At 41.3% G+C, this 14,730-nt stretch overlaps 1 protein-coding gene across 2 annotated transcripts in view; it reads left to right on the top strand.

Moving 5' to 3' along the window:
- LOC126162852 (EGF domain-specific O-linked N-acetylglucosamine transferase) overlaps positions 1–14,730 on the top strand; it is a 123,786-nt gene that overhangs the window by 74,029 nt on the left and 35,027 nt on the right. For both annotated transcript variants that reach the window (XM_049919624.1, XM_049919623.1), the window contains exons 7-8: positions 12,857–13,057; positions 14,523–14,656. In XM_049919624.1, coding sequence (XP_049775581.1) covers positions 12,857–13,057; positions 14,523–14,656 — 335 coding nt within the window. The remainder of the gene's footprint in view (positions 1–12,856; positions 13,058–14,522; positions 14,657–14,730) is intronic.

Genomic DNA, 14,730 nt, shown 5'->3' with positions numbered 1-14,730 from the left:
GGAGAGCTGCATCAAACCAGTCTCTGGACTGAAGACCACAATAACAACAACATCTCCGTTTGTCTGCTTCGCTGACTGGTAACGTGCTTGCCTCCTATGCAGTGAGCCCAGGTTCGATTCTCAGCCGGGTTGGAGATTTTCTTCATTCGTGGACTGGGTGTTGTGTTGTTCTCAACATCATCACAGGCATGTGAGTCGCCCAATGTGGCATCAACTGAAATAAGACTTGCACTCGCCGGTCGAACTTCCCCTGATGGTGCCTCGCAGCCAGCAATGCCATACAATCATTAAATTTTTTATCACTATCTTTGTAGAAAGCAGAGAGTAAATCCATATGCATTCTGATTGTTTGGTAGTTTGACATCCTACAGCATCTATTTTATGTAAAAACAACAGTGTTTCACATACTTGTGTGCCAGTCTGGACCATCTTGATTGGCATATGGTAATTCTTTGCTTTGGCATAGTCGGCATCAGTGTGTAGCTTGCTTTCACCTTGGAGATTAACAGTACTTCTTGATTCTTCTCCTGTGGGTATTTGTTCATAACGTCCCATATTACTGGATGGGGGTGGATTGTAAAAGCTCGCAATATGCATCTACAGTGGCTACTGGGACTCAAGCAAATATATCAAGCCTGGCCCTGTCAGTGTTAATTTCAGTTGTTGACATGTGATAAAACAAATTGTAAGTGAGAACCCTGCGTGGGTTTCCAGTACAGCACCCTTCACAGGCCAGCTAGGAACTACCTTGAAGGTAGCAACGTAGGACTCAATTGTCCATGTACGGCATGATGTACCACTTCCTGCAATGCTTGTTATTACCACTCTTGCATCCCCTATGCAACCTGCTAGTGATCCAAATTTTCACATCTAGTAAATTTAGTGAGATTTGTGTTGTGTCTAAATCTTGGCTGACTGTGCCCATGTTTGTCTTCATAGATCCTGTTAGCTTAACACTTAACTCCCGTACTTTCTGAGTGTTATTCATTGTGTCTTGCTGTAGATTTGTCAGTTGTCTTGTATGTCACTCCACAGTTGCTGTGTTGCTGTTCACTATCTCTTGCACTTGTCCAGAAGTGCTATTTTAATTCCCTGGCATCATCAGTATCTGTTGTTCTGAATACTGTCTTCAATAATTTCCCACTTACATCTGGCTATCTCCTCTTTTGACACAGCAACATGTGTAGTACAAAATATGTCACTTGGTGCAACTGTTCCAGGAATGCCGATATGGGAACTGCAATCCTTGGTACTCCCCTTGGATTTCCTCTAATATTCTTTTCTCTGTGGCTTCAAGATGCAATGTGGTGAATGTCTCTTCGAGCCTCCATTCTTACTCCTCACTTCCCACTGTGTAAATTAGCCTCAGTGCCCATTGGTGCCTGGAGAACAGCACCCCTCCTCCAAGTTGTTGATTGTGTAGTGTGTCCACTGTACTGCCATCAGAATAATTGCAAACATCATTGTTGTCAGTGCCACACAGGAGAAAGGAATCTGCTTCTCTTTCCTTCCCCCTTCCTCAAGGGTGGGTTATATTACCATAGCATACCCTTATTTGAATTACCCACTATAACATCTAGCAATCCTATCACAAAAATCACAACAAAAATGTAGAATGAACCATCCTATAATAACAAATTGTAATGACTTCATTAAACTAGGAAAATGATGTAGCCATAAAGTGTTTCACAACAAAGCTACACTGTATTCTTCGTAAAACTTGATACTTACTGGTGCAACGTCAGTGCATACTTCACCTTCCGTACTTCCTGTGCACTATCTTCTGTTTCCTTCCTTCCCTTTTTACCTTTAGCCTTCTTGATAGGTAACGGCACTGACACTGTAATATTTCTAGGGTACCTTTGGAAGGTTTAACTCATCCTATGTGGACAATGGAAGTTCCCACAGATAATTGCAACTTCACGTATATGACTTGATGTGGCCCCCCTAGTGCATAATAAATTTCTTCATTTTGCCCTTTAGTGTATAGGGCCTTGCTAGCATGACAAATTAGCCAATCCTGTACTTGGGTAACTTAGCATTACATTGCCCCATTCTTTCGTGCCAGCCAAGGGTTTATAATTTAATATTGTGCTTCCAGGTATTCTGCCAAGTTATTGTTTCCATTTTATGCACAATGTTTTCATGACCGACTCAGCCAACTTCTTCAGGTGCTGCAAGTTCTGTTGTTGTGTGTATTCACCGCCTGGACTCGAACCAGCAAGTGGCTGAAGTAGCCAAAGGTTCCTGGTTGTAGGGTTTCACATTCTTCCTCTGTCCTTGAAACCAGAGCAGACAGGCCCTTGTGGAGATCAAAGTCATTCAAGGAGATAGGCAGACAAAAGAAGTCCTTTAAGATAAAGGGGATTCGTTCCTTTGCCACTGGACTCACATGTTCTGACTCTGTACTTGAAGTGGAGTTCCTAGATGGCCCCAATGGCATCGGATGCCCTCACACAACTTGCATCAGAACTGATGTTGTATTTATGCTGTATCCCGGCAACTGGTGGCAGCCAACAACCCTGGAGCATGAGCTGCCTCCTTGGGCCCTTCATGCCCCATCAGGATACTGACTGCATTATCCTCCAGTGGAACTGTAGTGGCTTTCTCCACCATCTGGCTGAGCTAAAATGTTTCTTGTATGTTTCCCCTGCCATCTGCATTGCCCTCCATGAAACTTGCGTCCCGGCATTGTGAATCCCTACCCTCCATGGCTATCAAGGCTGTTTCAAGAATTGAGTTGACTGTGGCGTAGTGTCAGATTGTGGTTGTGTGTGCATTCCTGACTGCATGTACAGTGAACACATGCCACTTGATATGACATTGGAAGCTTTGGCTGTTTATGTGAGGACGCCCTATATTTCACAGCCTATATGTGTATCTCCCTCCCAATGGCACAGTGACTCAGAACTTGATGACGTCACTGATTTCTTAGCTCCCCCACCCTTCCTCATGTAGGGTGACTTCACTGTCCACAACATTTTGTGGATAGGAACTATGACCACTGAAAAATTGTCAAAACTGTGCTTGAACAGCTCAATCCTCATCTCTGGAACACTGGTGCCGTCCCCATAACTCAGTGTGGCATATGGCTCTTATTCAGCCACTGACCTTTCTGGTTGCAGCCCTTGTCTTCTCCCCTCCATCCATTGGAGAGTTCATATGACCTGTGTGGCAGTGATCATTTTACGATCATCCTGTCCCTTCCTCAGCATCACTCGCCTGGGCGTCCACCCAGATGGGCTGTCAGCAATGATGACTGGGATCCCTTTGCCTCTGCCACTGCCCTTAGCACTCTGCCATGTGGAAACCTCAAAATTTTCAATTTGCTGTCACACTGCATCTTTTGCTAGTGGAGGATGTCAAACTAACTGTCCACAACACAACCACAGTCATTCTATCAACAGAAGACTTAGCAATCCATCATTCCTCGGAATCCCCCCCTATTGGAAGACATTACTTTGGTGGACTTCATAAATTGCTGTCGCCATTAGAGATTGCAGACTGTCTCTCCAGTGGCATAAGTGATGCCCATTGCTGTAGCACTTAATTGTCTTTGAACAGATCTGTGCCCAGGTCTGCCACATAATAAAATGACAGATACAAGAATGTTGGAACAATATGTTACTACCATTGGACCGTGTACCCCTCCTTTGCAAAGTTGGGTAAAATTTGATGCCTCTATAAACACCAATCCCCCACAAGTATACCTGGTGTCTCCCCGAATGGTATTGTCTACATGGACCCAAATGCTGTCTCTGAACATTTTGCCCTGCATTATGCTCAAGCCACTTTGTCTGAAAACTATCAGCCTGCATTTCGTGTCCCCAAACAGCGGGTGGAATGAATTCACATACTTTTTCACTACAAATTACCTGGAACCATGTAATGCTCTGTTAAGTGGATGGAAATGCTCCAGTGCCATAGCACTTTGCCCTGACACAGCTCCAGGCCAGACCACATTGACAGCAGCTAAATGCTGAAACACCTATTGGTGAATTACCAACATTGCGTCCTTACTGTTTTAACATGTATCTGGAGCAAGAGTGAGTTCCCATCTCCATATCGTGAAAGTGTGATTATCCCACTACTGAAACTGGTTAAGGTCCTCCCCCCCCCCCCTCGTCAAGAAGGAAGATATCACCTAATTAGCCTCACTGACGTGCTCTGCTATTTGCTAAAGACTTATGATTCCACATGATGTCATCACATCCTCATTACCCTACTTGAGTGGGTCTCCAGGGTCAGCTACCAATTTTTGTCTGGAACTTCTTGTTGCACCATATTTTCAGGGTTCAAGGTGGTACTTCCAACAGTATCCCCCCCTCCCTTTTTCCTCATACACAAGAGAATGGTGTGCCATAGGGCTATGTATAGAGTGTGCCCCTTTTTCTAGTAACTCTCAACCGTTTACCTGCAGCTGTGGGGACTGCATTGTCACACTCCCTATATGCTGACAATTTTTGCATTTCCTATTGCTCCTCCACTGTGAGTCTTGGTGGACACCATGTGCAGGGTTCCATACAAAAGGTGCAGCCTTGGGCTCCGACCCATAGCTTCTTGGTTTCAGCCACCAAGTCTTGCATCTTGCACTGCTGTCACCATTGTAAGTCCATCCACAGTCGGAATTCTACCTTTATGACCAATTGCTCAATGTGTTGAGAGTCGTATCACTTTCTCAGACTGGCCTTCAGTTCATGGTTGATGTGGCTTCCCCATTTTCACCAACTTAAGCAAACACACTTAATACCATTCGCCGCCTCAGTAACATCAGTGGCGGTGAAATCTGCTCTACACTTTTGCAGCTTTACAAAGCCCTGTCCTGTCCCATCTTGATTTGGGAGCATGGCATATGGCTCAGCAGCATTGCAAATGTTGGACCCGTAGACCATTGTGGTATCTGACTTGCTGACATGTGCCTTTTGAACCATCCTTGTGAATGGCCTACTCTCACAGTCTGGGGTCCCTCCACTGCAGATCAGATGTGCCAACAACTGCTGCTCAGCTGTGCAGTACACATTCAGTTCACCTCTGAGCATCCAAACCACCATGTTATTTTTCCTAGTAGGGAGATCCAGCTCCCTCTACAACAGCCCAGGCCTGAAGTCTCGGCTGCATTTCACAAAACTTGTCTCTGCTATGAACTCTTAATTTCGCCCACTGTTGCCTGTTGTCAGGGAGCAATCAAGTGTGCCATCATGGTGTGTATCCCTTCCTTGGGTCTGTCTCCATCTACCCTTTTGACCAAAAGAGTCTGGCAGTTTCAGAAATGGTAGAAACTGATGGCTTTAGGGTCAACAAATGAATCAGTTTTGTCCATACACATGCAAGTTGAGGTGAACAACTTTCCTTGTCACATGGATAGAGTGTATTCACTGCTGGATTGGTGGCCATAGCTCAAGCCCTCAGTCACATTCATCCCTGAGTAGTCTTCAGGCTATCAACCAGGGCTAACTCAACACCCCTTGGTTGTGACTATCCAGAATCTCCTTTCTGATCTCCATCAAGCTGGATGGTCAGTCATCTTTGTCAGGACACGAGGTCATATTGGTATACCAGGGATGAACATGCTGACGCTGACTTGTTGGCCATGTTGCCTACTGGAGGCTGACCTTGGAGGTGAGGTACTAGAACGGGACCTTCTGTTGACTCTAAGCCATCAGTTGTTGGGAGCTTTGAGCACTAATTAATGTGACGTGGTTTCCCTAAACAAAATGTGAGCAGTAAAGGGGACCATGGCCATGTGGCTCTTTCCTTTATGCTTCTCACAGGGGCTCTATCATTCTCTGTTGAGTTCGCTTTGGCCATACTTGGGTGACCTACATCCAATGACATGAGGATCCATCCCACTGTCAGCATGGCGCCCATCTGATGGTGGCCCCACATCCTAATCGACTGCCCAAGTTTGGCCACCTTAACTTTCAACTTGCTGACACACTGCATCTGGTGCTAGCGGATGATGCCAAACTAACTGATCTGATTTTACAGTGGTCCAGCCTGCCTTCTACTATTTCCACCTTTTAATTCCTCTTATTCTTTTATGTCTGTCAATTTACTGTCTTGTCATCATTGTTCTCTTTCCGGATATTTTATCAGCTTGCCTGTGCAGATGCATCTCTCATCGCATAAAACGTCCCTTGGGCCTCCAACTGCTTCTGGGCAGAGCAACTTACCCACTTTCAATCTTTTACCCCCTCTCACTTTACTTGCTTCATTTTCGTGGTTTTATTGATTCTCGGTTACAATTGGTTTCATCAGAATTTTGTCTTCTGTGTCTTTCCTATGTTCTCAGCTTGAGCCATATAGGATAAAGGGACTGATGACCTTGTAGTCTGGTCCCTTTAACCCAACCAATCCAGTCCAGACCTGGCTTTAGTATGTGCCTACTTCACCCACTCCATACATCCTTTAGCATTTTTCCAAAACATTTATTGATTCCCCATTTTTCCCAACCTTGGATTTGATAACTTTTAAAAGTGATGGCATCATTCTACAATATACCACCTCATATGGCAAGGGCCTAAGATTGTTGTGCACTTTTGAGTTGTACACAGCTACTACGTAGATAGATAAATGTCCCATTCATTGTTGTGACTATTCACATAAAACATAACATTTTGCTTCGAGTATGGTGAATGTGCTCAGGCCTCCCATTTGCCTGAGGGGGGAAGGGACTAGTTATTAAATATTGGATTTGTAATGGATGACATAATTGCTTAATTAGTTTGGACATGAAGCTGGTGCTCTGATCAATACTTATTATGTCAGGTATACCAAACTTCAACAACCAGTTGTTCACTATTGCTTATGCTACTGTACTTGCTTGTTGATTTGGATGGCAATCACTGCAACGTACTGTGGAAAGTAGACTGTGATGGTTTACACACAGCAGTTACCCACCAGTGTCAGTTTAAGTGGATGCAAACTGTCACCCTATCATCTCAAATAGCTTAGATGCCCCTGGATACCTTCAAAGTGATAGCTGTTTATGGCTAAAAGTGGCACGTTGCACACATGGTATGCAATTCTTGACATAATTTTCAACATCCTGTCTTCACATTCTCCACCAAAACTGTTCAGCTATTTCACAGTCTGTTATCCTTCACCCCCCATGTCCTGCTAACACATTGTATCTTGTGGCCTCTTTTCAATACTTCTTCCTTCAGTACTGCAGGTACCTCGATGCGTGACCTGAACCTGTTGCCCTACATAGTAGCCCATTGCGCATAACGAACTGTGGTTGTGTTTTGAACAGCGGGTTTGCGCCTTTTGCTACTTTGCAGATCTCTGGCCAAGCACCTTTATGACCCCGGTTTTCCTGATCAACCCATCCGCATTGTCATGCATCCTGCTGAACTTGTACACTACTTCAGAGTCAAATTCACTTAATTTTAATGCCCATCAAGTCAACCTGCTTGATGGATCTCTTAGATCTAATATCTACTTTAATACAGCTTGGTCTGTAATAACTTTGTATTTCCTGCCATACCGGTAAAAACGAAAGTAAGTGGTACTGTAGATTAATCTCAGCATCTCCTCCTCTGTAGCTTAGTAATTCTGTTCTGCTTTACTTAATTGCCTTGCTGCCTATACTGCTAGGTTCTCATTACTGGCCGGCCGGTGTGGCCGTGCGGTTCTAGGCGCTTCAGTCTGGAACCGCATGACCGCTATGGTCGCAGGTTCGAATCCTGCATCAGGCATGGATGTGTGTGATGTCCTTAGGTTAGTTAGGTTTAAGTAGTTCTAAGTTCTAGGGGACTGATGACCACAGAAGTTAAGTCCCATAGTGCTCAGAGCCACTTGAACCATTTCTCATTATTGATATTTTCTGAGTCAGAAAGCATCCCACAGCCTGGTTGCTCATGTCACAGGACAAGACAGACTCTTTTTTATAATTCAGAAATACTAAACAGAGGGATAGATGGCACATGCTTTTCAATCACTCAAAGAAATATCAACTGTCAGCCAACCACTGAAATTTATCATCCTTCATCAACAAATGTGTTAATGGTCTAGTATCTACAACAAATATGTTCACAGTCTAGCACTGTCAGCAAACCCTTTGATCAATTTTCTATAATAATTGCATAACCTAACATGGAAGTAACTTCCATGAATTGTTTCTGTGCAGAAAACACAACTGGGTGTCCCCCTGGAAAGATGGAACTACTGTCAGTCCTTTTACCACTGGGAAACAGTGGAGAAAAATGGCAATACCCTAAAAATGACAGCAGTTGCCTCTTAGTATACGGTAGTGTGAAATCACCAAATACACATATCAATCTTGTGTTGATTTTCATGCCATTGTGGCTAATTATGTGGCCTAAATAACTTCCTTCTACCAATGCAGAGTGACACTTTTCAGTACTTAACATTAAGTGTGATTCTGCAATCTCTTAAGCACTTCTTCCAGCCATTGCATGTGCTCCTTCAGATCCTTGTAAAAAACAACATCATGTAAGTAGACAATACACTGATGTAGTTTTAAACCCATCAGAACTCAGTCTAATAATCTCTCAAATGTGACCGGTGCATTCTTATGTCCAAAAGGCATCCACTGATACTGGTAATGCCCCCATGGGACAGTAAATGCAGTCTTTAGTCAGTCCTCAGGCACTACTTTTAACTTGTGATAACCTCTTTTTTCAGAACTATTGTTGAAAACACCTGCTTTGGCCCAGCTTTTACAATGTTTGCACGATATTCAGTATGAGATATGCATCCGTCACAGTTCTGACATTTAAATAATAGTATCACAAGAGACCCTGTATTTCCTTGACCCTTCCAATGAGTTTTTAAGCATGATGATAACAGATGCTCCCCACTCTCTTCAATTCCTCCATTATTGGTTGCAAGTGCTGGAGGTATTCTATACAGTTTCTTATAGACAGGAGGAATGTTCTCTGTCAGGATCTTGTATTGTGTCACAGTGTCTACAAACTTTTATGAATAACAGTTTTTGATGTTGCTGAGCAACAGTCGTACAATATTTGTTAAAGGAACACACCACCATTTGACTGTTTTATTGTTCATTTAAGTAAAACCCAGGTTTTGACCTTTTATGCCATTTTCAAGTATATGCTAAAAGCAAAAATTGCATACAATAAAACCACATGAAATTTCAAAAGCTGTAAAATTTCTTAAAAAATGAATGTAAATAGGTGTACAATTATGAAATACGTACTTACATTTTATGTCTTTAACATATATTGCAGGATGGGTAACATGTCGCCAAGCTCAAAGTTGGCCATAAATTAAGTAAAATATTGGCTCCTCATGAAATGCCAGGTGTAAAATCATCATCTCGTAACAGATCAATAAATAATCATGGGAGCACATCATATTCAGTAAAAACAGGTTTACACTGCAGGCATATTGCAGCTGTTATATACTTTTAATTCATGAATTGTGTTACATATGCATGCCCCCTCCGCCACCCGTCACCTCTTCACTCCATGCCTTTCCCACTCGCCTCTGCTCCTCCTCCTACTCCTCACTAATATGCAACAAGTTTTGTATAAATAGCATCTAAGTCAAGTCAAGCTTAATTGAATATGCTGGAAATTCCGCCATCTCCTTGTGCTTAGTCAATATCCTTGTAATAAATAAGATCTGTATCTATTGTGATTCAGATAGGTTGTACACTAATCTTCTTATGCTTTGTAATACCAAAGTGGCTTTCATTAAGTGCTTTTCCTACTAAGGGGCAACTACTCTGTTTTACACAAGTGTAATGCAGTCTTATGTTTCCATAAGCATAGTATGATTACTATATGTTTTACTAATTTTACTCTATTTCATAAATATTGCACTGTGACTGTAGTCTCACGTTTCCTATCCAACATGGACACGCACCCCCAACCATCTAACACCACTTTTCCCAATTCTTCATCTCGCTATTGTCCTTTGACATTTCCGACCCCCCCCCCCCCCCTCCCTCTATCTGGTTCCAAACCCATCTCTCTCTCTTAATTACACTGTTGACGGTCTTAATTTTATATGAGTCTTAGCTTAACAATGTATATTATTGTACCTCTCTCATACCTTTTCAGTCAGCATCCATTTACCCCCCCCCCCCCCTTTCTGGGTTTTTAACTCCTATTTTTAGCTTTCATATTTTGTATTATCATTGGCCCTTACCACTTATTTTGTTATTATTTGTGATTCACTGTCTTTGAATTTTATTTTGTTTTCTTCCTTTTAGACTTTAGTTCCTTATGCAACTTAACATAGGTTCAACAATGTAGGAAAAGATAGAATGCTAGTTACCGTAAAAAAGACACGTCAAGTTGCAGACAGGCATGATTAAAAGACACTCAGGTGTAGTTTTTGGCCACAGTGACGTATCTTCTTTACGGTAAGTAGCAATCTATCTTTTCCTACATTGTTGATATTCCTACCCAGAGTTTCCATTGTTTGATTAATGTAGGTTCACTTACAGTTGTTGACGATTTGAGGTATACATGTTCATTGCGAAGATGATGGTGCACAGTACCACTCCAAAGATAATTTCATATAGTGTGATGATATTTAACATTAATAGTTATATATCTATGAGACTTTGTCATTTTAGTATTCAGTTGTTCTATTGCTCATACTCTTTGATTTCATTATCATTATGTTTTAAGGACATGTGCTCATCTTTTATTTACCAACATAAGCCTGTTTTTACTTAATATGATGTGTTCCCGTGATTATTTACTGATCTGCTACAAGATGGTGATTTTACATCTTGCATTTCATGGAGAACCAATATTTTTCTTAATTTATGGCCAGCTTTGAGCTTGACAACATGTGTGACCTGAAATACAAATTAAAGAAATAAAATGTAAGTGTATATTTTGTAATTGTAAACCTGTTTACATTCATTATTTAAGACATTTTACATCTTTTGAAATTTTATGTGGTCTTACTGTATGCAATTTTTACTTTTAGCAAATACTTGAAATGGCATAAAAGACTGAAACCTGGGTTGTACTAAAATAAACAATAAAACAATCAAATGGCAGTGTGTTGCTTAAAAAAATCTTTCCCTTTAAAATGCTGTACCTTAACAACAATGTAGGATAAAACAGATTGCTACTTACTATAAAGAAGACATTTCAAATTGCAGCAGGCACAATTTAAAGACACTTAATTATGCGAGTCTGCAACTTGATGTGTCTCCTTTATGGTACGTAGGAATCTGTGCTTTCCTACATTTTTGAAATTTATGCCTGGAGTTTCCTGTTTGAAATGCTGTACTTTTTCACATAATATGGATGAACTGATGGTTTGCTAATGGCAGAGGTCCACACTTGACCTCTAAATCATCCTCATCTAGGACATCTGAATTGACTATCAACAACCCCTCTGGTAAAACCACTTTGTCAATGCCAAAATTATTCGTAATGTATGTCTCCATTCACACCCTACATGTGTGCCACACTGCTATGTATAAAACAGTGTGACATATCTGAACAGTCATTGCGTCCCAATGGGTCTATAACACACAAAATATCACTCAGTAGAGAAGTACTTATGTTTACCCAGAGTAGTTTTCCTGTACCTTTCAGCACTTTATCAAGTGAACTGAATCTTAATTTTCGTGTGTTCATTTTAATCAGTTCCACCTTCATGGTATGTGAACCTTGTGCCAGTGTATCTTTTGCCGCAACCTCCCTCCATGAAAACAATGTTCTATCAGGTTTGACAGGGTGCTGCAAAAGATCAGTTTTTGCGTGATGCTCATTCAAGAAATTCAACCTGAGGACTGTGCAGTACTCCTTGCTGACTTGATGTGACACTCGAAAATTTCTTGCTTCAGTACAAAAATTGACTAGTGTTGCCACGTCACTGTTGCCTACTCCAATTAATCTATAATGTGTGAAATTTCAGTCTCCTCTTACGTAAGGGGTCCAGACTCACTACCGACAAATGAGCTCCCGTGTCCACTAAAAATACTATATACACCTCCTCAAGCAGTGTACCAACTTTAATGGCAGCAGCAGGGCTGCACTGCGTGATGATCAGTGCTGATGGAAGCCTTTGGGGACCAGTGTGCAGCAACAGAGGGACCGGGCTGCCCCCAGCCCAGGCTTGAAGATGTGTCCCACTAGAGAGGTGGTAGCCAGCAGGAGGTAGTCACCCAATGGGAGACCCAGTGGCATGAAGAAGTCAAGTTGTCTGCATACTGTCTGCAGCTCAGGTGGTTGCTTGCTACTACTGCAGATGAAGACCTTGCTTGGTAACTGTATACTTCATCTGGTGCTGCAGTAGTCTCCACCTCAAAGTCACAGATACAGCGGGCTCTATACAGTCACATATAGGCTCTATACGATCATTTACAGAAAATGTTGGTGAGTATTTGAGAACATCTGAGTGCTTCTCAGGTGAGGATCTGATTTTGTGTATGTGGGGGAAGAGGATTAGTGTTTACGTGTGTCTGCTGGCAAGTATTTCTCCAACAACAATGCCCCCAACCCAGAAGAGACAACAGGCCATAGCAGCTAAGTGTCACCACTGGGCAGCAATGACTTCATCTGTTCTGCTCTTCTTGTTTAGTCTGTTCCTGAAGAAGCCTAGCCAGAGCAGTCGTATGCGCCCAGCTTACCCTGTCAGAGGCACTGGCTAGAAGATTCTTCCACTTTGTCAGCTTCCTGGATAAATGCTCTTCCATTCTGAAGACACCATCTTGTGAAACAGTGTTGGGGCTTCAGGCTCTATGATGTTATTCTGTTGAGCACCACACGAGCAATTCATTCCACCTGACGGAGTCATGATGCAACATATTACTCATAAAATGTGCATGTTAAAATGTAATTTTTTTGTGAATGTCTGTTTATTCCCTTAAAATGGTTACTTTAAAAATTTCCAGATTTGGGGCTGTGAAAAAAGTGGTTTGTTCCATGCATTTTCTAAGCATATCCTACATCGGTTACATATTCCACAGTATAAAAGAAACGATTCCAAAATCCATGTTACATTGCTGTCAAGAGACACAGCATATAGAAGAATATTAAATGAGGATGAACTCATTTACCATTTAAAACTGAATCCAGAATACGAAGTTAAGAAGGTAAGTACATTGTCTTCTAGAACTGCTTCTAAATGTTGGAATAAAGTTCTTTGTGCTATAGTGTAAAACAAAACAACAGTATTTGCTTAGTAGCCCAGAACTCCTTTTTGATTTTCCAAACCACACTGCAGCTCACAATTACTAATAGGTTAATTGCTATGATTAATTTAGTGAAGATTTTGTTACTTAATCATTTAAAAAGTTATTTGGTGCATGTAAATACAGGTGATCCAAATGTGATAAATAAAAGTAAATTTATATCTGTCAATAAAATTGTAAAGGTCTTGTTTTATGATTTGTGGATGTGTAAATTCAGTGGAGAGTGATGAAAAGCTTCCATTTCTTGATATTTTTCATGTACAAACAGAATGATGACACTCCGAGTCATATCATTCACTGCAGACTTACTCATACTGACCAGGATTCTCATGCGAGTAGCTATCACACATCATACAATGCACTGGCATTCTTAGGATGCTGGTCTGAAGCGCACATACCTTACGTGATGCAGCAAGCTTGAACACTTAGACTGTATTTAAATGAAACAGATATTGAAGTACAGCAAGATTAATCTACATTAGTTGCTTTCTTACCATATATTGGGACGTATCTGCTAAAATAGGGATAATTTTAAGAAATTTTGATATCGAGGCTGTGTTTCAGGTTCCAGCTAAGATTAACCCCTTTTGGGGTTCTGTTAAAGTTGATTTGGAGCTAAAGGAGCCCAGTGTTTATAAGATTCTATGCCATTGTGGTAAAGCATATATTGGTCAAACTATTTGTTCTATTGAGGAGGACAGGTATGTGTCACTGCCACACAAGATCATCACAACCACTTGAAAAAACCATGGTGCAGAATATTGCTTAGCAAAGAGACACACAGTGAAACATAATGAGACACAGATACTGCCGCTTATCATTACTGGGATTGTGTGCTGAAAAAATTCACTGATATTAGGTTGGCTGATAATCTTATTGACAAAAGCAAGGACAGTCCTCTGAGAAAATTGTGGAACTCTGCACTGACCTGCTTCAAAACTTGACTTTCTTAATCAGAAGAAGGTTTTGACAATTAGTTACAGCAATGATACCTTGTATCTGTTTGCCTTCACCACTGGCATTGCTGCTAGTATCTTTTGCATTAGGGGCAGCACTCATGGCACTCAGCTCGTGTGCTGAGTACTCTCTAGTGGCCTACATAGGGGAGTCAAATGGTATATGATACTTTATTTGATACATAACAGTTGACTGCAGAGTGCAAATGTATCCTTTTAGATAGATTAGAGGTATTTTGTACAGTTTGTGCTATGTCAGCAGTACTTGATAACTTTCATTAAGTTTATGTATTTAATATTACTGCTTTTTCTTTTTTTATCTTCCTTTCTGTACTCATTAATGCTGCAATGAATGTGCTTGTTGTAAAGAATTTAAGCAAAAAATAACATTTTCTTCTCATTTCTTTTAGGTTGTGTACAATAGGCAAATGGATTTTAAAAAACAGTTGGAGCACACTCATAATAGTGATATATTTATTGGTATACATGGAGCTGGCCTAACACATTTACTCTTTCTCCCTGACTGGGCAGTTGTTTTTGAGCTGTAAGTACAATTAATGCAACATACACAGTTGTTTGGTAATGTTGGAGAGAAAAATGTGATATTGCCTGTATTAC

The sequence above is a fragment of the Schistocerca cancellata genome, chromosome 2 (genome assembly GCF_023864275.1).
Source record: "Schistocerca cancellata isolate TAMUIC-IGC-003103 chromosome 2, iqSchCanc2.1, whole genome shotgun sequence".
Lineage (NCBI taxonomy): Eukaryota > Metazoa > Arthropoda > Insecta > Orthoptera > Acrididae > Schistocerca > Schistocerca cancellata.
The sequence above is the reverse complement of the archived record's forward strand: the minus strand, read 5'-3'. Positions and strand labels throughout refer to the sequence as shown.